This window comes from Ciconia boyciana, chromosome 1 (assembly GCF_034638445.1).
Source record: "Ciconia boyciana chromosome 1, ASM3463844v1, whole genome shotgun sequence".
Taxonomy (NCBI): Eukaryota; Metazoa; Chordata; class Aves; order Ciconiiformes; family Ciconiidae; genus Ciconia; species Ciconia boyciana.
In genome coordinates this window covers 116,605,262-116,631,801 of record NC_132934.1, presented here as the reverse complement: position 1 = coordinate 116,631,801, position 26,540 = coordinate 116,605,262, and the positions used below count along the sequence as shown (strand labels likewise).

Here is a 26,540-nt window from a genome sequence, read left to right as displayed (position 1 = left end):
TGTATGACATATGAACTGTGTTTTAGACTCAACTATTACATGTATAAAATTAACTTACAGAGAAACAATATTTTTTTTAGTGTATTTTTTAAATCTGTGAAAATATGGTATACTTTTAATGTATGGAATAAATTATTTTAATAAAATGAAAAATCAAAAGCTTTTATTCAGCCCTGCAGTATTACAGGTTTTGAAACCTTTTTAACAATGTTATCTTATTTAAATATTACAAAATGGTATTTTGACTAGCAAAACCAAGCTAACTTTGGATGTCTTACATAAATTACTTTTCACGATACGATATGAACTTGGTCAGATTTTTAAAGAGAGTGTATACTGTTTAATGTTACAGAGGTCTGCAAAATATTTATTTTACGATGGCCTTTTATGGGTCAGTGTCAAGAATATACTCAAGAGACTTGTTTCCTACAAATTTTAATGAGATTATTACATTTATGGGATTTCAGACCTCTAAATGAGAGCCTAACAAGTGAATGAAAAAGATAATTTTGTTTTAGTGTGTTTCTGCCCAGAACTTTACAGTGTATACTGAAAAAAAACCCAAAGATTTGTCTCCCTGAGAGCTCACTGCTCTATTGGATTTGATGGCTAAATTTTCCAGCCATGACTAGTGATTTTTGGATCCTTCATGTTGGAAACTCTAGACCTTTTTAAAAGGCTTTTTTCAAAAAGTGAAGAGCTGCTTCTCTCTGCAAATCAGTCTGCTTTTTAAAATCTATCAAAGCAGATATGCAAAACCAGCAGCTACTTGTTTTAGAGTATCTTGGACACTTGGCAAAGAGAGAAAAGCTTAAAAAAAATTCTGTGGTGACACCGTGGGTTGAGAGAATTTTGTAGTGATAAGGATTATCGGACTATACATTTAAGACATACACATCTTAATGATGAAGTTACACTTTTTGTAATTGTAATACAGTATTACCAGATTTTTGAAGTTTCATGGTACTATGTTTTGTACGGCATAACTTGAACTTTTTACTCCAAGCTTTTGGAATGTATTAAGTTACTCTGCAGTTTGCTGTATCACTATACATGTAAGAAAAAGGTTTTACAAAATTAAGATAGGAGTGAAGTAAATTATATACCCACATTAGTTACTTGGACAGTAGCTTTTTTTATTCTTACAAATTCAAGGAAGCTGAATTTGATAAATCTGAAGATCAAGAACTTGCCTTTGTTTTTATTAACTTGTTTACTGAATAGTTGAGGCAGATAAAGTTGTCCATATGGTCAGAGTGACTTCTCTCAACATTCAGTCTGATCAGCAAGGGGATAGGAGAGTTTTTTCTTTTTATAAGATTGCATGTGTGAGCTTGCAGAGTAGTCCTGAAGTAATAGCTTAAGAAATCTGTGTGTTTACTTAAGTAATAGCATTTTATGTTGATGAGTGTCTTATTTCAAGAAGACGTTATTTATAGTCAAGGAGTTATGTAAAATCCTTCCATCCTGACATTTCGGAGTTGAGGGAGACTGTTCAGTATCTGATACAAGAAAACTAGAAGAAGCAGATGATAATATTTTACATTATGAAAGATAAAAGATTAATATCAGTTGTCTTTGCTTTTAAAACTTTTCAGTAAGTTAACACAAATGAAACTGTCTTCTTAAAACCACTTTGATTCACTTATCAATTGAGCTTAGCTCTGTGTGTGAGAGTCCAGATCTGGTCTCTCCAGGCTGGAAGAAAAACATGAAAGAGGTTAACATTTTCCACCACTCATGCTGATCTAGATAGCAAAGAAGTGTCCCTTGAAGTCTTGCCCTCCCTGTCCTTTGAGTTCAAGAGCTGGCCGGCCTGCATCGTCGTTCCTTCCTTTTCATTCTGTGTGTCAGGTTTCACTCCTAGGGAAATCAAAGCATGGGAAATGGAGCGTGCCAGGGTCTCACCACGTGTGCGGACATGAGATGCAATCTACATATGCATCCCAGTCCCGGAGCCCAGAAGTACTTGCAGGCTTGACAAATGTAGCCTTAGTGTCTGACCTACAGTCTTGTACAGGTCAGAGGCAAATGAACTGGACAAAGTAAATGAGTAGGTACGGCATCACCCTCAGTTAGCCACGGGAAAGTGCAGACAAGGGAAATCAAATGCTTCAGACTAAAGGACCTCATGTTCACAAGTATATGGTTTAGCAATTTGAATAGATGACCGATCATGTGACTGGTTTCTCATGAAGTCCTCAAACTGCTCATTAAACATTCCCATGATGTGGCTCTCCAAGCTGAGATAAGAAGGTGGAAGAAAGATTGTTTGACAGCATCATGAAGTATGTCATGAGGACTCTGCTTGGGGAAGTAGGGATGAAGGGGCTTGAGTAGTGTAACATGAAGAATGAAGAAATGTTCTTCGGATATTTGGGCAGGATAGAAGAACTTACTTCAGCAGGCTGAATTCAAGGAATGAAGATTGCTCTGAAGAGACTGTCATAGAAATCTAAACTTAACCTTGCTTGAGAACACCTTATGTAATCTGTACAAACGCAGGAGCTCTTTTCTAATTTTTGTAACTTCAGAATGAAGCTTATCTATCTATCTGTTTAGTTTTTATATGGAAGATATGTTACAAATTAATTCAACATTGATTATTGTAAGATTTCATATGCTTTCTTAGTAATGTAAGTTACGTTCTGTTTCATCTCCACTAATTTCATTCGTTCCTCCAATGTAATTCTTTCATCACTTCCAACAAAGACATGTTTGTGCTTTAGAGGAGTGATCCCTCATGGACATTGTGTCTGAATTTTTTTGTGCTTATTTCTAAAAACCACCCTCAGGTTGTTTTGCTTTAGTTGTATCCTTGATCATATTCGCTGCTGTTATAGCTTCTTGTTCTTAATTTGAACAAGATTATCCAGACTGTAACTGGTTTTGTGAGTGCGTGCTCATATGTCATTTTTTAAATGATCTGCAAAGCAGGTATTTTTAGACTCCTTTTACGTGTGCATATTGCAGAAAGTGACAGGCTTTTAAATCATTTTTGATTTGCCAACTTGTTCTTAGTGTTGAGCAAATGCTGTAATTTGGACCAGTAATAAACTGCTGTTGCAGATGCTATGTTTTGAATATTCAGATTCTGTGATCTATTATCTTGATTAAATACACCATATTGCAGTTTGTAGGTTCTGGTCTAGTGCTCTTTTTACCAAAATTCCTACAATTATAATTACATATTATCAAAGATTAGTTATACTGTAGTTCTCCGAACTTAGTATTCATTCCCTGTTAATGCATGCTGAATTATTATTCTTTTCTCGCTTGCTGGTTTGTTCTTAAGTAACCACATGGTCTTTTTGTAATCTGCATTAAATTATAAAAGACAGACTACAATATTCTCTGAGCTCATCAGAGTATTACTGTATTATAAAGTGGATATTTCCTTCACAGGAAGGATGAGCTTTTTATTAATACAGGATATGAACAGTGATAAACGTAATACATTTCCAAATTTCTTGTGATAGCCCATTTTAAAAGCATAACAAACACTGCACATTTGCTAATTATATATGAGACTGTTGCTTTCATAATACTACTGAATGAGAATTCAGAGGTAAGGGGACATGAACTCTCAAGCACCATTCATGGAATTCAGTTTTGCCTTGATGATTCCCTTGACCTGGATCAGTTTAGTGTTTATGTTTTATAAAGCCATTAGAAGTCTTAATACCAGTAATGAACACTGTACACATAATGTGTAGTTTGACTCTCATATCCTTGTTTAAGCATCTTGCATTAATAGGAGCAAGCTCCTACTGACTTCAGTGATGGACGTTGACTACCCTGAAAAATGTTGGTACTTAGGGCAAGTTATTTAAGCTGTGAATCAATATTTAGGCTCTTAAGTTTAGGCTTCTTTCTTTACAGTCTTGGCCTGGTCTAAAGGATGCTGTATCAAACTCCAGAAAAAGACACAAGACTTACAACATTGTCCCTCTTTCAATAATTTTCTGGCAGTATTTAATGTTCTAGTTCTAAGATGCGACATTCCCCACTGGAGAACGATAGGAGAATTAATGTGACATGCTAAATGTTGCAGAATGTCAACATCAAAGTGTAAACCTTTAGTCCATTCTGCTGGAATCGTAAGCTTTTGACTTCTGGTTCTTATATATATTTCCATGAGATTTGCAAAGGAGGTGTATTTGAAGCAGGATTGCTGTGTCAGATACAGAAAATACCATTCCTCCACTTGCTTTCTTGTAACAGCACAGCTGAGAAGTAATTTAACGAATTATAAGAGACACTATAATCACCTGTTGAGCAGAGTTCAGTTAAAAAAAAAAATAAATCAGATGCTATACTTCTCAGTTTGCATTTGTAACACTGATAATTAGCTGATAATTATCACAAGGGAACATGGGATTTGTCTGGCCAGAAGAGAAGATAATCAGAAATGGAATTACAGTCACACAGGAATCTGGCTTTTTACCTAATGTATCAAAACAGTAAGGACGACTCCTGTGACCTCTCTGGATAGAAGACACTTCTTCAGGACAGCTATAGCGTTTTGGGCTATGTCTTACGAGTAAAGTGAAATTGTGAAACTTTTGACAGTGTGTGATTGTTCTTGCACTGCTGAAACAACACTCGTGGTTGGCGATGGGTTTTCCTAGTACACTTGCATCTGTGTTCTTCATAGTAAACACTCTTCGCAAGTTCTGAGGACCTTTCACTATGCATCACTGGTAAAAGTTACAAATAAAAATAAGGTGTGAAAGCAATCTATATTTTTACACATTTGAACAGAATAACGTGGTAGGTGTAAGGTCTGAGGACTGTATCTCCAGTATTAAAAGCTATGTCTTGTAATAAAAGCCACGTCTTAGCCAAGTTACGCAGAATCAGCAGCTGGTGAAAGGGATGATTGTATTTCATACCCATAAGCAAGAAGACAAGATTAGCTGTTACAAAAAGGCTTACAGTTATGAACAAAGGAATAAAATACAGGCTGGGGCAGATAAATTCCATCACTCGTCTGCACAGGTATGAGATGATCATTAAATCACTTTATTGTTTCTCTAGGAGCTCTGGTACTTCTTTTCAAGGTTGACAAACTTTAAATTTTACATGCTGTCTTTCCCTATCTAAGACAACAAAGGGCTTTAAATTTTCCTAGACGTTGCACGTGCAATCTGTACCACTGACTTTACTGAGCATTTTCAGTAAACTTGGATGTGTTTCTGGACAGCTCTTTGAGGGTAAAGTTTTAGTTGGTGCCTGATTTGTCAGCACAGCGAGGAAACTCTGATGGTTCTTTCTACAGTGTACTTCAGCCTCAAAATTTGAGTGGGCTGATTTAAAATAAAAAGCGTTCAGCTACCCTGCTGATGCAGCCCAGATTGAAAGAGAATGAGTTTCAGATGCCATTATGCTGCTTCTGTGCTGCATTTTGTGTAGAAATAAGGTTGAGAAATTCAGTTACTTGTACTTGTTAAATTTAAAAAAACTTTTCATGCTTGCCTCATGTTCACACTGTTGTAACCCACACCTACTCTGCTGCTATAGAGCAGAAGCATATGCTTATCCTCTTCAGCTCATTAAATCTCAAGTATTCTTTTCTGCCTTATTTTTAATCTGCTGTGGAAGAATTCACTTATCAACAAAAATATCCCCAAACCTCAGAATTCAGCAAAATAACATTCTTGGAAGACCTCATTAGCTGAGACATATGTCTGTCTCGTCAGATCTGTAGTACTAAGTCATGGGAGGAGTTGAAGCTAGGTGAGTTACAGCCCTGGTTATGAACAGGAGGAGAGGGAGGGCTGTGCATTTTACAGTTAAAAAGGAAAAAAACCAACGAAACAGAAAAAATACGCTGTTGCTGCTGGAACATTTCTTTCAAAGAGTGTGACCTATCAAGCCATGTCTTAAAAGTGACTGCTTGGAGGGGAAGGTAAGATGATGCCACGGACTGAAAGAATATTCACATCTTTATTACCTGAGTTCTCCTGATTGGCAAAGTATGATTTCCTTCTAATATGACTATAAAGAGCACTCAGATAAAAAGGGTTCTGTTAGAGATGTTCTTAAGCATAAGAAGTGGTGTGGTGAAAGGGCATCGTGTATGTTCTTCAGAAGGCTCGGGTATATTTGGGACATAAATCGGAGGAAGAGGGAAGGTTATTTGGGATGTCTGCTCCACTGTACTCATTAAGCTGAAATCAAAGTGCAGTTTTCACTCATGACACTGCCAAGTATTTTAATTCTAGTATCAATTCACATAGCTATTTCACATTCTGGTTTTACCCAGGGCAGGAGCTACAAAATTTTATGTAACCTGCATTCTTAACTTCCGTTTTTTTTAATATATGTGGAAAAAACCCATTATTTATAGTCTCAACAAATTTATAAAGGAACACAAGATGGATTAGGAGAGATTTGTGCTTGTTCTGCTAGCAACTGTTGATGCCTTTAAATTTCAGTTTGGGAGTTTAAAAAACAGCACATGATAAAAAACAACACATGCTTTCTCAGATACGGAGCTTATTTTCAGGTAAATAACTGCTTGTGAGCAGAATGAGCAGATAGATCCAGTGTAAAGGCTCCGGAGAACATGAGAGAATAGTGTTACTGGTTCAAACAAAAGGAGGCACATGAGATAAGCTGCACACGCTGAGTGGTATGAAGTCCTCATCTGGAGCTCGATAATCCTCGCTCATTTTGGCTCGTGTTGATGTCAGCAAGCTTTGGGCTGGGCTTTCTCAAACGGTATGTTTTGAGAGTTCAGGTTTTTTCCTCTTACGAAGACCATGCTAAAAACAAGAGTCCAGGAATAAAAATGGAAAATAGTTGGTGTTGGCTATGTGCTATAAAGGATGGAAAACCGTATTTCAAAAAAAGAAAATACAGAAATTATCTGTTGCATTTCCTTTTAGTTTACATTGCAAGGTTTATTCTACTAAAATTAAACTTTGTTGTATCCCTTTTCTCTGGAACGGTAAATGGAACTCTCTGTCATTTCCTGCTCCTACTCCAGCCCTGTTCTATCCTTACCTCTCCCTTCATAGCTTACTGTATCTGCCGCCTCTTCTGCACCTTGCCCGTCTTGTCGATGACCAGTTCAAATCTCAAGCATTTTAGCCAGCTGATAGAATTTCGCTGATGTTTGTAATAGAGGATAAATGTTTTAAAGCTAACTAAAGGAGGCGAGGTGTCTTTAATTAGAAGCCTGGGAAGCATAGCCTATTAGGAAGGTGTTTCGTCAGCCGTCAGTTGACAAAGCAAGACATTGAGCTGGAGATCAGGAAGAGCTCTGACCTGCAAAATGGCAATGGCTTCTTCACATAAAGAAGCCTGTAGGATAAGTGATGAGTTACTACCATTGCAGTATTAATTACTTCTAGCACGACACAAACTTTTGTGTAAAGACGATGCTCTCTTTACAGTATGTAAACCAGCACAGGAAGCTTCGCAGGCTGCAGGGTGCTCTCATCCCCGCGCCCCCTCCCCAATTTCAGTGTTGCTCATTTCATGAGATTGTTTTTGAAGAATTACAATTACAATTTTGAAGAATTACAATTTCAGAATGTTTTTGAAACTACGAAAATGCTTTTTCCCCCCCTCCTGCCAGCCTCTGATTTCACTTTGTGTGTGTGTGTGTGTTTGTTTCAGGCACTCAAGGAGTTGCACCACCCCCGCCAGCCCCTGTTGTTGGGTTGCAGACTCCATCCACTGGCCTCTTAGGTGCCCGGCCTGGTTTGATACCACTCCAGCGACCGCCAGGAATGCCACCGCCGCCTCTGCAGCGGTTTCCCTTGATGCCACCGCGACACATGCCTCCCCACATGATGCACAGAGGGCCCCCGCCGGGGCCAGGGGGCTTTGGGATGCCTCCCCCCCACGGAATGAAAACCCCCTTCCCACCACCGGGTCACTTTGTCAGACCTGGGGGGATGCCGGGAAGCGGAGGGCCAGGCGGACCCGAGGATAACAGAGATGGGAGGCAGTTTAGGAATGACAGGCAGACATTCACACCTAACAGAGACCAGGAAAGGTTTGGAAGGAGGTCTTTTGGAAATCGGGTAGAAAATGACCGTGAGCGCTACGGTAACCGCAACGATGACAGAGATCACGAGCGACTTGGTAATCGTGACAGGCGAGACTGGGGACGAAGAAGCCCTGAGCGTGATAGACACAGAGACTTGGAGGACAGAAACAGGCGGTCCAGTGGCCATCGAGACAGAGAGAGAGATTCGAGAGACAGGGAGTCTCGCAGAGACAAGGAAGAAAACCGAGGAAAGGAAAAACCGGAGATGACAGACAGGGCAGATGGCGACAAAAACCATGAATCTCATAGCGGCAAAATGGAAGACGCAGACATTGTTTCAGAACTTGCTGCGGGAGAGTCTGAACCTACAGGTGTAAAACCTGTTGAAGAGTTAACATCCGAGGCTACCTCATCTGTGGAACAAGCGGAAAAGGATATGGGCTCAGTGGCAGAGGCTCCTCGCTAGAGACTGGAAGTTGTCGAAAGACAACAGTGACATTTGTTGGAGTGTAGAGCTTTAGAGTTGTACAGTCTGCTGTATTATATTTGCTTTGCTTATATCACAGCCCCTCAGTAGTTGGTGGGGAATTGTAAGCAATTTGATTGCTTCCCTTCTATTTAAAATAGCCACAACATAACATGAAATACTGAAGATATAATTAAAATATTACCCATTTTTGCTGTAACTTTTTTAAAGTTTTGACTTTAAAAAGTTTACAAATCAGAAGTAGAAGTGCTTTCTATTTTTTTTTTAATTTAAGAAAAGGTAACGGTGAAAGCTCCTCAAAACAATAGGGATGTGTTTTTAATAAACTCTATTTTCGTAACAAACTTTAACGTGTGCTATTCTTCCTACACTGCACTGAAGTGGCAAAGGAGTGTTCAACATCTTAAAGTTTGAACTGTTAATGCTGTACTGGAGTCTAAATTAGACTGTTTTGTTTATATTTGTTAAAAGAAATACATCTGTTTGTGTAGCTATTCACAGAAGCGAATTTCTATTTGTAATAGTCATCTTGATTTTTAGATTGCTGCATTTTAATGATTACTTGACCATACTAGGTAAAAGTTAGTGGTTTTAAAATGCTAATTGAAGAGTTAACTGTTTAGTGTTTGCAATGCAATCCATTTTTTTTTTCTTTTTTTTTTCCTCCTCCAACTGGTTTTGTGGTAAATGTTGCCCTAATTAGCCTCTTTTTAAAAAGTGGACACCTTCAGACATACTTAAGTCTGCTCTGCTTGTGATGTTATAAAATTACTGTGTGTGGTGGGCTGGGAAGCACACCAGTTCAGCATCTTTTGTACTTGTTATTCATTGATGCTTTTTGGAAAGTGGGGTGAAAGAGAAATCAAAGACACCAAAACACAATATAAAATGCTAACCTATTTTTTTTAAATGGGGCTGGGAGAAGGAAGGGAGGCGGGAGGGTGCTCGAGGATTTTAAAATGCTGCCTCTTCATTCACGCAAGTCTGGGCTGCTACTGTTGTCAGTGTTAACGATGTCTACCTCCTGTAATCCTGCAAGAGGTAGGTTTAAAATTTTTACCCACCTAGTGTCGTACCTTTCAGCCTGATGGACAGAGTGCATTTTCTTGCATTTGTGTAAGTTTTCCCATCTTCTCTCCATACCACTTAAGTAATTTTAAGAGGGCAAATACTAGTTCTCAGTGGTCAGCCCTTCAGGCGCAAACAGTTTTGAAAGACGGCTGCGCTGTACTGAGCGGAGTCAGAGCCCTGGCAGTTCTGCCCTGAAACACGCTCGCTCATCGACAGCTTGGATGGCACCAGGCCTTCAGTTGAAGCTTGTTTAACTCTAGAAGCGTAGTGGAAAAATTGTATGAATCCTGTGCATATTTCATTTTTTTTCCTCTCCTTGATATAGGTGTGTTCTACTTTTAAAGTTGGGGTTTTTTCCCTAAGCGAAGGGCAGCTGCTTTCTTACATGAGTACTTTTTCATGGCTGCTCTGCGGCAGAGGGATTTTTTTCTGGGGGAGGGAGGGGGGTGGGAAAGCAAATGTGGAGTTATGGACTGGGGAGAGGACATATATTTTTGTTCTTGCAATAGCAGAATAAAGAGAGAAAAAACCTGTTTACATACTCGCAGTGAATTCAGCTTCCATGTGTTAAAACCTGTGTCCTTAATGTTTGTTTCATGCTGGGCCAGCAGAACTAACTTTTTTCATACAAAGCCAGGCATTTATGTCTTACATTTAAGACTTCTCTTAGTAAAAACTGCCATAATTCTGTAAGGGGGTAGGATTTTTTTTAATGAATATGCTTTATTAAAAGATTTGAAGACAAGAATGAAAGAGGCGGAAGGCTTATCTGTTCACACAAATGCTGCCTCGCATGCTCTCCATTTCCCTTTTTAGGAAATTGGGAAGAGCCTACGAAAACTTTGAACTTTGGACGTCCTTTGCAGAACAGTTTCTTACTGCCTTCTGAAGCAGTAAGTGTATAATAAACCTACTGGAGATGCACCATCTTTACGGCATCACCAGAGTAACTGTATCCTACCCTTGTAGGACTACCAAATTCCTGGCTTTAAAAGAAGCCAAGCCATAAATTTGTAATGGAAGATTAATTAGCTCAGCATAAGCATCCATGACTGGTAAGGACAATACAGTCTTAGCAATTAACACCTTGGTTATTGAACCTATGCCTGCCAGCTAACAATGATTTGGGCTTAAACCGAGCATTACTTCTAATCCTTCAATACAGCACCGACCTCTAGCCTAGCATGCCATCAGACATTTAACCCTACAAGAGAAAACAGGTTTGAAAGTCAAGATGTGTGTATACAAGGCTTTCAGAGCAGCAAGGTTCAGCACTGAGCATGGCTGGGAGAGGAGACAAGCAAGAGAGCTGCCAGAGCTCTCATTCCACAAGAGCTCGACCTACAGTTGGCAAGTACTCGCCGGTTTTCCCCCTTAGGGAAAGGGGAGACCACATAATCACCCTCCCAGCTCCTGAAACACAGAGGCCATGGTGGTATTTGTGGGTGTTCAGTGTTGTGTGTCCCCTGATGCTTAAGGAGGGAGCTGAAAGGTGCAGTCACTGTCTTAATTCTGCTACAGCAGCTGAATCAGAGCATAGACTAATCCACAGGAAGAGGTACAGGTGGGGCACACAATTGTTTGCCACCTGCAATAAATGTAAGTTTAAAGTGTTTTTACAGTATTCCTGCTATACTACCAAAAGCCATTCTGTTTGTAACATGCTACACTGGCATCTGGGTGTCTAGAACTACAACCAGCTACTTCCATGAATATCTCTTATGTACACGATAAAGGAATGTTGATACAAGTCTTCATTAAAATTAATAATTTTCTCTATTAAAAGACTTGGAAATCTGTGTTTAAGATGTACATACATGAAAATAACAAAAGCTGGCACTAGTATACAGTGATTACACTGCTGAAAAGCTTTATGAAATTAAAGATGGAACTTCTGGCTACATATATCCTTTTTTAAGGAAAGACCTATTCCACACTAGACACTCCTGCATAGCTTGAAGAAAGGAGTTGTCTGCACCAACACATCCAGGCTTTCACTGCACACCTGCCCACAACAACCCAACCCACACAGCCAGAGGGCCAGATGAGGCACAAGGACACTTGCTGGAGCAAGACCATCTACATGCTTACAGCCTCCCCACCACATGCACACACACACTCTGCAGTCACATGTGAGTGCCACAAGTGTCACACACCATTACATTTTACAAGGTCTTTCTGCAAAGCAGCAGTTGTCCTTAGGTACCCAAAACCCCTGGCTGTAACATGCAGAGGGCATCAGGTTATTGCCCCAGAACATGGGATTCTGTCACAGGAAAACATATGACAATGTTTCTTGTTACTTGCATGCTGACTGATCTCAGGTCTTAGCTGTTCCAGGGTTACTGGCCGGAAGCAACTTGGATGCTGTTGGTGCCTAGCAAATTAACTAGTGATATTATGAAGTCCAGGCCTCCTTTTCATGTTTGCATATCAGGAGGTAGGGGTTTGTTGTAGGTTTTTTTTTTTATAGACAGCAAGACCAAGGTGTATTTGCCCAGCAAGTTTATTACACAAGTTTGAAACCTACAAATGCTGCAACTCTGCCAGGAGGAAGCCCCAATACATACAGTGCCTACTGCTCTTTGGTGAGTAGTCTCGCTAGAGCTCAGAAGGCTAATCCTCCACATCACACAGTATGCTAGAAGTTTTGGTGTTCAGGATGTGATCACTACTACACACCTTCCATTACACAGAACAGAAGTTCCAGTTAGTGAAGATTATACTTAATGGTTACAGCAGATGTTTTAGCAGAAGACTACAGAGACATTCCATCAGGGTCACTTTAATTGCAATATACATCATACAAAATTAAGTCAGTCTTCACCAGTAAGTGATACTCAGAATGCAGAGTAGTAATGAGATTAAGTGATAAATCTTTTGCTTGCACAAGGAAGGGCAAGTACAGCATTTGCAATGAAATACAGCCCATTTATCACTGTCATCTTAAGCATATCAGGTACAATACTTAGCTCTTTGCTATTCCAATCACACCACAAGCTAAACGAGGGCCAGCATTTCCAGTTAATTTGCTCTCATTATCTCCCCCTCTACCCAGGTCATCGCATTTTTCATGGACCTAAAAAGAGAATTGAAGATACCTTAATTCATGTTATTGCATAACTAATCAAAATTTTTCACTACTCACATTAGTAGCAGCAGTGACAAGCAGTATTGCCAACTACCAGCAGGGCATGTTACACAGAGAACCTATTCCAGCTGCGTAATGCTGAACATCAAATTGATATTCATGCTAAAAACTTAAGACTAGACTTGTCTAAAAAGCTGAGTTGCCTTCAGCTGAATCTGTTTGAACTGGAAGTCACCAAACCACCACATTTCAAAAAGTTATTACTAGTCCAAGAACAAGGTTGGACTTGACATTCAAGGTCACCCTTACAACACAAGGCTGACGGCCACACTGTGGGTGCAGTGCCTTGGCCATGCCATCCAAGTGCTGCACTACACATCTCCCTGCTCCTTGGCCATCAGTCTGAGCCTGTTTCATGCAGGATTACAGTGGTCTCAGCACACATCGGAGTCCCAAGGGAAACAAGACTGACAGTGCCCATGGGTGGCCAAGTCCACTCAGCCTCTGCCTCCCTCCTTCCCAAGGAGGCCATGGCACAAGTTACACAGCAGCTGCCAGACCAGCAGTAGTGAACACTGCCCTGAAGCACCCATTGCCAGGCCTTCAGTGACAGCATTTGTGCCAGACTGCCAGTTCCTTCCTCAAATCAGGCTGCTTTAGTCACTCACAGCTGGAAGAGGCAAAGTTAAATGAGAGGAACATCTTCAGAAGGCAGGCAGAAAATTACAATCTCATGGCAGTAGAGTGCCATACTAATACACAGAGGACTTTCAGGCAAGGCTTCAAAGAACTGCCCATGTTGGAAATCTTGTGCTGCAAGTTCTATAACAAACACCAGGGACTGGCCTCCAGCATCAAAATGTCTCCACTCACTGGCAAGATTGCTCTAGAGTTCCTTAAAGCATCCAGGTAGACACCAAGACACTTACCACCATGGTACGTCCAATGATGCTATGTGGTCCACTAAGAGAAATGATGGGATCTTCTATTTCCACTTCTGCCACTCCTCCTTTCGCAGTCACATTGCCAAGGTCTCCCACATGCCTACGCAAAGATGCAGAGAGACTCACAGAAAACTTGGTTAAACTGAAAGCTCTTCTAAGTGATGGCCTGGACAATACAATACCCATAGTTACTACGCTCAAGTACCCCACCATCTTATCTTAAAGAGCACATATGTCCTCATTTACCACCACCAGTCAATCTTGAACACTTCCACTATTTTAACTCCTTTAGTTCAAGGGATGATTAAAATTCAGTCCTAGGTAGAACTTAAACTGGAAGGTTAATCAACTTTGGGGAAGAAGTGCCATCACTCCTTAAAAAGCCAAGCCAACAGTGCACAGCTCATAGCCGAGAATTCCTCCATGCTGATGGCATCTCTCTGCTCAAAGAGTCTCTCAAATCAGGTGAAAACATTTCCTGCACATACAAGGTTTGGCGTAAACACTGCCACTATTCTTAAGAGCTTTTAATGTCTATCACAAATCAGCTATTCCACAAGCAGCTGCAGGCTTTAGGTTTAAATAGGATTAGTAAAAGCAGTTTGTCAAGTGTCAGGTCAAAGGAGATGCATTAAGTGCTAGCTAAGTTCTAATCAGTATCAGGGATGGCTATTCAAGTTTGCTTGGCACTTTCCCATACACTTGACATTATAACCTGCCACACAGTTTTTATCAGAACTAATCTCTACCAGGACTTCCCTTAAGAATTAAGCCTCAAGCAGTTCAGTTCTCTGAACTTTTGGACATTCCAGTGTATTGTTTCCTACGCATCTGCCCCAAACAAAACATTCACTCAAGAGACAAGTTGATGATGTTCCACAAGACTCTTCTATCCAGATTCAGAACCTTGAATACCAACTTGTTTCTAAAACTCTCCATCCATGCAGGGTGACCAGCTCAGCTAGCTGAATGCTGACTACCAGCTTCTTAGACAGCATAGCACCAATTTCATATTTTTAACCAAGTCCTATAAAAACAGGTCAAGGACAGTTCTCCCTTTAGGAATTTGCTTGATTGAAGCTTCCAGGAAGCTTCAGTTCAATTGTTTCAACTCTACACTGAGAGAAGCATGATCAAGTTCTTATACCCTCCTAAGGAATTCCCCAGCCTACAGCTGCCTGAGCAGGTTCCACTAGAAGCAGGATTTGACAAAGCAGCACCAGCAGAAGCCACAGTGTTCACACAATTTTGACCTTTACCTCTGAAGCAGCAGGCTGCCTGTGAAGCCCATGAGCACACCATTTCATGCTGCTCTGTCATCCAGACAGCTGGCTAGCAGCCAGCTTGCTTGGTCTGGCATGCAACTGATCACTCAGGTATGAATTTATCAGTCACAGAAGGTGCAGTTAAAGACATGAACATTCAAAAGCTAATCACAATGCCAGGTTGGTCACAATGCTGGTCCAGACCCTACCTGTGCAAGACCAGCCTCTTTTACACTTGCTTCAGGTCTTGTGCAGCCCCCTCCCAGTCTCTGAACCCAATGGGCTCAGACATCAGGTCTCAAGCATGCAAGGATTCCCTGAAGGGAACTGGACTATGAAAACTGCTTCCAGGGGAAGAATTAGGTCTGAGCTCCCACTGAGGTACAGAGATTTTCAGCATATGCATCAGACCCTGTACTTACACACAGCACGCACAACCCCCAAGGACTACATACTCTAGGTAGTATGGTACCTAAGCTAACAGGATAAGAACAGCCCAGCAAACCCAGTAAAAAGCCACCATGCCCAGGCACACCCAGCTTTGTATTCATCTTGCAGTCTCCCTTGAAGCCTCAGTACCTTCCATTGATGATCCTGACCTGCCACATGACAAGCCTGCATACAGTTCAACAATTGTCAGTTTAGGGCCCCTGTTGTCAAGAGCTGGCCCCAAACCAGAAGGAAATCACCACTTACCAAATAAGGCTTTAACACACAAACTCCCCTTCACTCATACCCTGAGGAACCTCCACTCAGTAAGAGCCTTTATTTCCTCTTCTCCCCAGGCTATGATAAATCCAAGAATATGTCCCAAAGGCTACATTCTACCCATACTCTTGGAGCCAAGGTGTCTAAAAATGCTGTACAGTTATCAGAGCCTTTGTTAACTGACCCTAGAAGTCCTGCAGGAATTACCAGTTTTCTTCTGGTACTGTCCTAGCATTGGTCATTAAGTGGCCTCTCAAGCACAAGGTAGCACTTAGATGACCACTGCATGGAGTAGCTACCCAGTAAGAGGGCAGGCACATTAAACTCACCTTTCTGCATCATTTGGTCCACCATGCTGCTTGCCTTCAGGATTGAAGTGAGAACCTGCACTGGTACACCCTGAAACAGAATGCAGCCATCAAAGTAGATTTTTTTGCAGTAGCCAGTTTAACTCAGTTGCTTATAAAGTACACACCAAGGTAGTCCTCCTATAGCCAGAGAAAGTGAAGTCAATTATGATGAAATAGCTACTCTCCTGTAAGATGTTCTACTAATCCTTTGGACGTAAGTAACCTACTACAGACTTACAAGTTCAATAAAATAAGATTACTCATTCTAGAACACTCCAGACTCACTTCAAAGCTTTCTGATTTCTTAACACTAGGTTATCAAAGTATTTAGGTTCATGCTTGAAACATCAGATCTTGAACACAAGCCTAAACACATTCAAAGTATTAAATGGGAAGCAATTCCTTAGGAAATGTCAGCATTTCTTAAGACAGATTTGCAGTCATGAGACCTAAGTACACCTATATTAGTTGCTGCTGCAATACTAGAAGAAGCTCTTTAAAGCTGAGCAATCATATTACAGCTGTAACTCAAAAGCTTGGATAGACATCTTACCATTTGTATTGTCTCCAAATTCATGGACATGGAAGCCATGATCTCCATCAGTCAAGCCACTGATTCTTCCAGTAACTTTCACTGGTCCATTACCCTTTAATGAAAAGAATTTATTGTCACCAAAATGACTACAGCATTAAATGGCCTTGTGTCATGAGAAGCTTCCTAGTCAGCAGAAAGCACTGGAGACTCCACTATGAGTTCAGCTACCAAGACATGAATGATTACCCTCCTACACTAACCAATTCTATACAGCAATACAGCATTTCCCAGAACAGCTGCATTTATTTAGCCACCTAAAATGTACTCTTCCTATTATGTATCAACAAGCAAATGGAATGCCTTTTATCTGATTGTTTGCTTTTGAGACGGATCACATCTGGAAGCACAAGTCACCCCACAGCCATTCCTCCTCTACTGACAGAGCATTGCCCATATGCAGTCCCAACTTCTTTACCGAGTATAAACTACTCGGTAATACCGAGTTACTTGGTATTACTTGGTATACCGAGTAGAAATAATGTTAAAAGGGCTCTGGCCATTCGGCAGTTACAGCTCCGTTCGGCCCTGCTCCGACAGCAGTAAACAAGCTGCGCAGAAGACTAGGGCCAGCCCCAGCATCGAGCTCAGCCGCGCACCCCGAGCAGGCGGAAGGCAGCCGCTCGCTGCCGGCCCCACGAGTGCTCTCCCGGCCCCTCTCCGCGCTGCCCCAGGGCACGCGGGGCCCCACACGGCGCCCACCGCCACGGGCGGACCCAGGCCCGCGGCAGCCGCTCGCCGCCGGAGCCGGGGCACCCAGGGGGGCGAGAGCAACAGCCCCGGTCCCTCCCGCCGCCGCAGCGGCGCGGGGCCGCGGGCGCACAGCAGCCGACGGAGCCGCGGCCCGGCCCGAGGCCGCCCAGCGCAGCTCCCGCCGGGGAGCAGGGCAAGGGAGAGCCGCGCCGCCCGCCCCGCACAATGACTCAGCACCGCGGCCGGGCGAGCCCCCGGGGGAGGTGCAGGGCGACGGGGTCGCGCCCGCCGCCGGCCCTTGCCTGCTGCTGGAACTGGATGACGCCCTGGACGGGGCCGTCCCCCTTCATCACGCACACGGCCTTCAGCGTCGCCATGTTCCCGCGGCAGCCGGAGAGCAGCAGGCCACACAGCCCCCGGCAGCCAGCACTAGGGGTCCGCCCCTCCCGCGGCCCTTATATAGGGCGGTCCGTCAGCGCCACGGCCAATCGCGGTGCGCTCGCCGGTCTCCTCGCGCAATTATTATGCGGGGTTCGGCCAATCGAGGGGGAAGGGTCGCGGCAGCGCGGGGATGCGCGCCAATCAGCGGCACGCGTTTCTGAGCCAATGGGCGGGTGAGCTGCCCCCCGGCGGGGGCGGGCGTTGTGTAACGGTGGCGGTGGCGCCGCAGGGGCCGGTGGCGGTGGCGTTGCGGGCGGGATTGCCCCCGTGAGGGCAGGGGGAGACCGGGGCCTCCTCGGCCGGTGGTGAAGTGGTGCCCGGGCCTGGGCAAGCTAGGCAGCGGGGGAGAAGGGGTCAGACGCCGCGTTTTCTCTCGAGAGCCCGAGGGAATTTGCTCCTGCGTTGTTTCACATCGTGGTGGTACTCGGGCCCTGAGGAGGCCGTGGGCTTTAAGCCGTCTCGCTTTAAAGCTTCAGGCTTCAGTTTTTCGGTCTTCTAATGCTATGGTTTCATCCAGACATAGAAAATCTCTCTCTGTAGGCATGCCCTGAAATAGCGACATGTGGAGAAACGGCAAACAGTGTTGTTTTCCCTTTCTGCAAACATTTTTCTTGTAGTATCTCTGCATCTTTTTTCCTCCCCTGGAGGCTATTTTCCAGTATTACTGTGACTAAGGTGTGTTGCATCATGAACTCCTGTCTAAAACGGAATGCCATTTTGAAGTTGCCCCTGAACAGCTTTGCATTTCAAAATAGTTGTCCTGTCCAGAATGTGTTTTGTACAGAAACCATCGAAGTTCCAGTCTGAAGCTGGTGTTGCTCAGCTGCTGACCTCTCTTACAGACACCTTTGCACATAGGCTGTCCACAGTAACAGGCTGGGTATGTAGGACGCAGCTCAGAGCTCTGCTTAAAATGGAGAGCGTCTTGGTGAAGCCATGGACCACAGACCACTCCTTGTCTGAGGAGTGTGTAGAGGAGAGATGACAAAATGGATTCTCTCCATGCTGATAACACTGACAAACCGTAGACTCCAAGGGAGGTTTAACACCAGACTTGGGGAGTATACAGCTCTGCACTTTTGTTCAAACATCTGCAACCTTCGAGCATTTTAAGAATGAAAGATTGCATGTAGTGAATTATTTTGGCAAACCCACGTTGCTTGTTTTTTCTGCTGCATTATTGATGGAGAAGTTAAATCAGAAGCACAGAATGATTTTACAATACCTGGGAATCTAAGTAATCCTTGTATATGACTGAGCTATAAATGCCTTAAAGCCCAGGTGTTTTTAAGTCACCTGGTTGAGAATGCCATATGGTCAGGCAAGGACATACAAGGTTAGTTTCACACATCAGACTCAGCCATGACACCCGACTCATGGCTTAGGTGACATGACTGAAACAAACAGGGATTTGTTTGATCGAATGGTGTATTTCTCTGCTTGAGAAAGAAGCAGCAGGGGAAAAAAACACACACATGGAGAGTATTTGTCTGAGACAGTTAAAGATTTGTAGTTTAATCCTGGAAAGAAGCTGAGAAAGCAAGAGAGCTGGGCAGCTTCCTATCTAGGAGGTATCTTGGCACTGTGAGTTAAACTCCCTAGAGTTTTGTTCCTTACGTGCCTGGAGAGAAGCGACTCTGTAAACTCCTTGTGAGCAAACAGGTCTGTGCTCATGGCACAACTTGCAGCACCCTGAATGCTTGCTAGATCAAGAGGAAATATTCCAGTGCCCTCGAGGCGAATCTTGTTTGATCTAAAATGGTTTGTAAACTTGGAGGGATAGTAGTGACTCATTTTACTTTCAGTCATCTTTGGCTTCCTTTATCACTATCCTTGTTTGTCAGTGCCCTTTCATAGAGAGGGGCATCTTGAGTGCTGTGCTATAGTGCTTTATCTTATTTTTAGGCCTATCTCCAAATCTGCCTATGTTTTTATCAGACAAGTTTATTCCTTCCTTCCTGGAGGTAAGTTTTCAAGATCTGCCCTTCTTCATGCCTCTACATGAACGTAGGACAAACGGGAGTATAAGAGCCAGATGTGTCAGGCCTCAGGCCAGGTCAAGTCAAATAGTTTGAAGTAATGTTTTCAGACATTTATCGCATTAGGCATCAATGTCAGGTTACCTGTGAAGGTACCCTGAGGTGCCCGATGCCCAAGTTTGGCAGAATGCAGCTAACAAAGCTGACATGCTAAGAGACAGCATGGCGAAGAGATCAGCAGTAGGAGGCTAAAGGACATGTGAATTTCAAGGACTCATATACAAGAGTTTGTATGGCACATGCAAAAAGAGATCAGTAATCTTATATAGGTCATGGCCTCACCCTTTAGAGTGTTTTCTATTATTATTTTCTTTCACAAATACAATAGAAATACGAAAGTATTAGTTTACAGGTACATATTCGTTTACTCCTTCACATAAGTCTTATACAAGAAGCCAGGGAAAGGTTTTTGTTTTGTTTTCTCCCACATACTTCCTTTTAACCCATTTATTTTCTTAAATCTCACCAGTAGGTGAAAAAATCCACCCCAAAGAAGGTGAGCAGGGAGTTTGGTAAAAATACCTTATTTTGTTATTTGGAGTATCAGAGTTAAAGCAGAGAGGAAAGATGAAAAAGTGCAAGATGGGATTACAAACTTTGGTAGTAGGAGCTACAGTAAGACAGGATCTGGCAGGCATGAGAAAGAGTGGCATCTCTTACAACTCTGGCACCTCTTGTTTGACATCCCCCTTTGCCCCATACCCTGATTCTGCCATCCCAGCTTGGAAGAAGCCTAGGGCTTGGGCCTGGCTGCGTCTTTCTAGGTAAACTGGTGATGAAGTGGGCTGATCTGGAGCCCAGAGGGTTGAAACGAATACGGGAGGGACAGACTTAGGGCTGGATGGACACACAGCTTTGTCTGTTCGCCCCATTCTGCAGTTACCTGCAAAGTGTATTTGTTGTAGCAGGGGAGTGAAGCAGTTTTTCATGTTGATCAAAAGGGTTGCTCTCACCACGTAAAGGTAGACATGCAGGGATCTCTGAAGAATGAGGATTCAAGATAGTCTTGGTTATTTCCTAATTTGCCAACTTAAAGGGCAAATGACATAATTACGGTGTGATGTAGATTAACAGAAGTCTAATCTACATGGACGGAAGCTAATCAACTTCTAAGCACAATATACAAAAGTAAAATAAAAAATCCCAAACCCTTATGTACTGTAAAAACATGGCATATATCAAGCATAAAGCCCATGCAGCACATTAACATGCTTTCTGATCAAGATTTTATAGGGATTAAAAAATGAGAAGGAGTTTTGAAAGTTGTGGTTCCCATGGCAACCATACCTCTGGCACCTTGTGCATCTATAAAGTACTTTCTACTTGTGATGACTCTTCTGGAAAAACACGGGGTAAAAATAAACTTGCAGTGGTAAATATCACTCCAGATCACCTGAGCTTGTGTGCATAGGTGCTCGCTCATCAAGGTCACTGTGCACAAATCTGCATTAATGTAATTTTTCATGTTGTTCTCTCACATTAAGAAAAGTACACAGGAACAGCATGAATTTTGAGTAATGGTTGTTCGTAAGGGCCTTGGATTGTGTCCTTGGATGTGTGTCTCTGGAGTGGGCACTGCTGGTGAGATAAGTACAGGTGCACTCATCTATCGTGGTTTAAGCCCAGCCGGCAACTGAGCCCCACCCAGCCGCTCACTCACTTCCCCCTGTGGGATGGGGGAGAGAATCGGAAGGGTAAGAGTGACAAAACCTGTGGGTTGAGATAACAACAGTTTAATAGGGAAAGCAAAAGCCGCACACACAAGCAAAGCAAAACAAGGAATTCATTCACTGCTTCCCATGGGCAGGCAGGTGTTCAGCCATCTCCAGGAAAGCAGGGCTCCATCATGCGTAGCAGTTACTTGGGAAGACACACACCATCGCTCCGAACATCCCCCCTTCCTTCTTCTTCCCCAGCTTTATATGCTGAGCATGACGCCATATGGTATGGAATAGCCCTTTGGGCAGCTGGGGTCAGCTGTCCCGGCTGTGTCCCCTCCCAACTTCTTGTGCACCTGGCAGAGCATGGGAAGCTAAAAAGTCATTGATTTAGTATAAGCACTGCTTAGCAACAACTAAAACATCCCTGTATTATCAACACTGTTTTCAGCACAAATCCAAAACATAGCCCTGTACTAGCTACTATGAAGAAAATGAACTCTACCCCAGCCAAAACCAGCACATCATCCCAGCACGTGCTCATCCCAGCATGCAGGAAAGTGGACAACTCTCTCTTCTCTGCAACCTTGTGCTCTAGCGACTGGGAATCCCAGCGGGGCTGGATCAGAGCAGTCCCTCCTGCTCCCGGAGCAGATCTTTGGCTATTCTTAACCCATTTTTCCAGCTCAGCGGCTGAATAACCCCTGTTACATGAAGGTGATTAGCAGTGGCTTCCCAGTGCTGTAATGGACGGATTGCCTGGTCTTGTCATCTAGATCTTCTCTGTGGAAAGGCAGAAGCTGCATTTCCAATGTTAGTGTGACCTTGTGCTGCAGCACCGTAGAAGACTTGCTGCATCTGCGAGTCACCTAATGCACAGACAACACAATGTACCTGTGTTTGTTCAGGCTTGCTCAGTAAGGAGAGTGCTGCACCACATGTAGATTATTATTCTGTATTATGAATGGTCTGCGAGAGGCTCGTGGGTTGATTTGTGTTTTTCCTTTGGGATCCTACAGTCTAGATGCTGGAATCTCCTACTGCCTAATGCTTGCTCTGTCACCGGACTCAGCTGTCTACACATCGGTGTCTAGCACCATCTGAGATACGCCAGGCTATCTCCTCTGGCCTCTAGCTGCTACAGAAGGGGTCCTGGAGCTGCTGTTCCCTACCTGACAGCCCCCTGTGCGTCCCTGAAGGCACTCTACAGCATCTGAAAGAGCACTAGGTACGTACGCTGAGGAACCACATTGAACCCTGACCCTTTGTGTTGTCCTGGGCAAGACATTGTGTGTCATTTGATTACACATGGGTAACGACACTTCCCTACCTTTTAGGGATGCTGGGAGAGGTAATTAACTAAGTTTATGTTTGTATAGCATTTTGAAGATGAAAAGTGCTGTGGAAATTACTAAGCATTCTTTCACTAGAAACTTTGTGATGGTGGCTCCCTAGTGGAAAGCCTGCTGTTCCAATTAAGGGGTAGTGGTGCTGATAACCGAAGTGTTCATGTAATTAACATAGTGTCAGCTGGAAAGCCTTTACATGGAACATACATTTATGTAGCTTTTAATGAACATACATTATTCACTTTTAGCAGCTGAACTGAGCTAATCTGTCTGCTCCAAGTCCCTCATCCTCCATTGCTTGACAAGGTGAGTAAACTTGAAACATGAGACTCAAAGGAGAGGTTGTGTAAATGTTGATGAAGACCTTTGTACCCAGCATGGGGCTTGCAGCCGCAAGTTACTACAACCCTTCTAGGGCACTGGTGCTGTTCAAGGTCTGTCCACTGATTTTTTTTTTTTTTTTTCTTGTTAACATTCACCAAGGGCTGGACTTTACATATTTCATGCAGTACCAAAGCCTCTGCATGTTATTCCAGCGTGTATTTCTAGTGAATTAAATGGATCGTATAGATCCCCTGCTGAACCACGTATGAAAGCCAGCAGCAGGTGGTCTGTGAAAGCAGTGCAAAACTGATGCTCAGCGTCCCCTCTTGCCCATGCACCCCTATACGGGCATCCTCTGAAGGAACTGGGCGGTAGGTGCCTGCGCGGGGCAGCAGCAGTTGCAGGAGGGGGTGCTCCTGGCAGTGCCCGCTGCCACAGGGGTTTCAGACCGGGTTCCTAGCAGCTGCCAACTCTGCACTAAAAAGCTGACAATTTTTTAATGATATCAATAAGGCTATGATATTGTTTGCCTCCGTCTCCCTGAAACAGCAGAGGTAGCTTATGAGAGAAACCCTAGCAGCACAGCAACCAGCAGCCACAGGAAATGGCTGCCCCGGTGTGCACCCCACTGAGGTGACAGGCACCTCTCCTCCGGCCCCACAGCCCCCACCTCCTGCCGCTTCTGGGGGAGTGGGGCAGAAGGCTGTGGGCAAACCCCACGGTTGTGTGCTACAGCTGGATTCACCGGCGCAAAAATCGGGCCCAGAGGGTTTGGGTTTCTGCTGTCACGGGAGCACAGGGTCATTGGCGTGGCCAACGTAGGGCAGACCAAAGTCCTGTTTCTGGCAGAGTCCTTCACCCTGTTTCTGGCAAACAGGCATCTCTTGAGGCTGCGCCAGCAGAGCTCCCTGGTGTGATGCCAGGCTCTCGGCTGGCCCCACGCCAAGCCCAGGAGCAGCAGAGCAGGAGGTGCTTGAGCTGCGGCATCGCAGCCAGCGCTTATCGGGCATTTGCACTGTCAGGAGGAAAACGGGCATGCACGCATTTGCAGGTACTTGGTGGTGGCTGGCAAGGCTGCTTCTGTGGGGGAGCAGAACCAGGACTACAGAGCAAAGCACGCTTCAGGTTACTAGTGGTTAAAGTATTTGTCATGAAAAAGTGAAAACATTACCTTTGAAACTGGTCACAGACAGAACATTGTCCAGAAAGGTCATCTAAAAGAAGTTTTTTTAAATTAGAGACTGTCAAAATGCTTATGCATTCAGGAACGTTAGTTTGTCCACTGAAAGGGTCTAGGCACCTAAATGGATGTAACTAAAACATTGTGCCTCTGTGTGTGTATAAATAGATATTAGGAAAATATATTTAAATTATCAACTAGGATAAAAACCAATAGAAAGCCTGTACCTTTTCATACATTACATATATGTTACATATAATGACCTACTAAGGATTTCATTCACAGTGTAGAAAAAGAAAAACTTATTCTTAGATTTTTAGCTAGGATTTTATTTGTAAAAGTCTTTATAGTTGTAACTAAACTCTTAATGTCACTTGATATATAAGTTGCTTTGCAAATCCCAACCCACATAAGCATATGCCAGAGGTAACTTCCCATGCTGTTTCATTTGGATATACATTTCAGCACTCCCTGACACAAACTGTTCTGCAGTATCTCTTCAATATTTACCACATTTTACTACATTTTAGTAGTACAGCAGGTGTCAGTACACCAAAGGATGAGGTGGTTTGTATTTTTTTTTTTTTTCACTTAACTCAGCTCTGCTGGGTCATCCTGGAGATGCAATGTTTGATTCAGTACAAAACCACAGTGAAAATGTTAATTAATATGCAACTAGAAAATACCTAAATGATACAACAGAGTGAACTATCCCATTTCTGCAGTGGGAAATCAAGACTGCCAAACAGAATACATCTAGGCAGGTCTCCAGAATAACAAAGATGTGTTTTTATTTGGATTTTTAAACACGTGATTTCTTCTCTGTGGACACTGGGTGGTTGGGGAGCGGCCGAGTTCTTTCATGAGCAAGAAGCAGAACTCAGCTTGGGTTTGTACAGCTGTCAGTGAAATGAGGCTTCTGGGTGCTGTTTTAATATAAGCAATTAATAAGTCGGAATGCATTAGCCAGGTATTGTAATACAATTTCCACAGTACTGCGTAATTAATATTTATGTGACCACTCGGCATCTGTTAGGAAATTTTTTCTGTAGGTCAGCAGACATCTCCAGCCTTGCCAAAAGGATGAAGTGCACAACAGAAGAAAGCCTGCAGACTTTGCACCCAATGTGCATGCCGGGAACCATCATCCCTCTGGGTTTGTGTGATCTGGAATGCCTTCATAAAATGTGGCCAGAGCAGATATGCAAGTTAGCAGTCAGAACTCGGGTCCTGTGACTGTTCGTTTCGGTGGACAGAAGAAAAAGTCCCCTTCCACATTCACTTGTGAGTGTCGAGAGACTTCTAAAAGCCTGCCTGTAGGCCTCTGCCAGGGCCAAGCTTTGTCGCTGTTCTGGAACAGGCTGCAGCATCCACCAAAACCTGTGTCTGCATTGAACCACGTCCAGCCCTGTTGGCACGCTCCCCAGCTTGTCAGCGCCGGGGACTCCAAATGGGCACATGGGCCCGGCAGGACCGTCCCTGTACCCTTCCAGAAACAGAGTAATTTAAACCTCCTAACAGTCCCTGGCAGGCAGCCCACCACATCACATGCCTGTGAACTGCTCGGCTATGCCGGTCCGTCTGCAACTGTGGAGGAAGACGAGGTTACGGCACCCAGCTGCCAGAAAGCAGCACCGCTTCCTGACTTCATGTGTAGTTATTCCCCAATCCGGTCCTGTCACTATGATCCAGGCTAATTTGCACACTTTTAATAGCAGGGATTTTCCAGGCGGGATCACTCTGACATTAACATGGTTAAGGAGCAGCTCCACATGCAATTATGCCAGGAGGTCTGAGGGACAACAGCAACCTTTGCTCAGGGCAGACTGAAGGAGCTACTTGGTATGGGTGGGTGCAACGCAGCCCCCACCATGGAGTGCCAGGCACCTCTCCAGACCCAAAGCCTCACCATGAACATTCATTGCAGCCTCAGTTGGCACCCCTCTGGTGAAGAACCGGGCCAGCCAGCTTCCACAAAGTAATTCTCATGCCTTTTTTACAGCGAGTCTCAGCTGCCACTGGTAAGTGCTGGCCATGGCGTTGGGATCTGGGCATGCACCAGAGGCGCTCCATGTAGGAACATGCTGTCCTGCAGAGGTGTAATGATCAACAGCAGCCCATTCACTTCAGGACGTGGAAGGCCACTTAGACGGCACTAGGTCTGGATGTGCAAATTTAATTCTTTCTGGGCCCCTCTCTCATTTCAGCAATGGATAGGCATTGCCCTCTGGCAGCCCTGCCTTCTGGCAGTGCCTGGCACCCACTGACCGGGGTTACTGCAGCTCAGAGCTGGCGAGTACCTTGAAGTGACTGCCATCAGGAGGTGCGCAAAGCCATCTGCTG

General features: G+C 43.7%; 2 protein-coding genes across 5 annotated transcripts in view; one reads left to right on the top strand and one right to left on the bottom strand.

The window, feature by feature from the left end:
• The window catches only part of SCAF4 (SR-related CTD associated factor 4), a 47,805-nt gene extending 38,190 nt beyond the window's left edge, over positions 1-9,615 (top strand). For all 4 annotated transcript variants that reach the window (XM_072845198.1, XM_072845217.1, XM_072845187.1 and 1 more), the window contains one exon: positions 7,630-9,615. In XM_072845198.1, the coding sequence (XP_072701299.1) occupies positions 7,630-8,471 (842 nt within the window). In that variant the 3' untranslated portion in view covers positions 8,472-9,615. The remainder of the gene's footprint in view (positions 1-7,629) is intronic.
• Positions 9,616-12,053: 2,438 nt separating this feature from the next.
• Positions 12,054-17,667, bottom strand: SOD1 (superoxide dismutase 1). Its single transcript, XM_072845229.1, has 5 exons — positions 17,509-17,667; positions 16,475-16,568; positions 15,901-15,970; positions 13,584-13,698; positions 12,054-12,642 (listed from the first exon to the last, which is right to left on the bottom strand). The coding sequence occupies exons 1-5, from the start codon at positions 17,581-17,583 to the stop codon at positions 12,532-12,534; spliced, it is 465 nt and encodes a 154-aa protein (XP_072701330.1). The 5' UTR covers positions 17,584-17,667; the 3' UTR covers positions 12,054-12,531.
• Between the last annotated feature and the right edge of the window lie 8,873 nt (positions 17,668-26,540).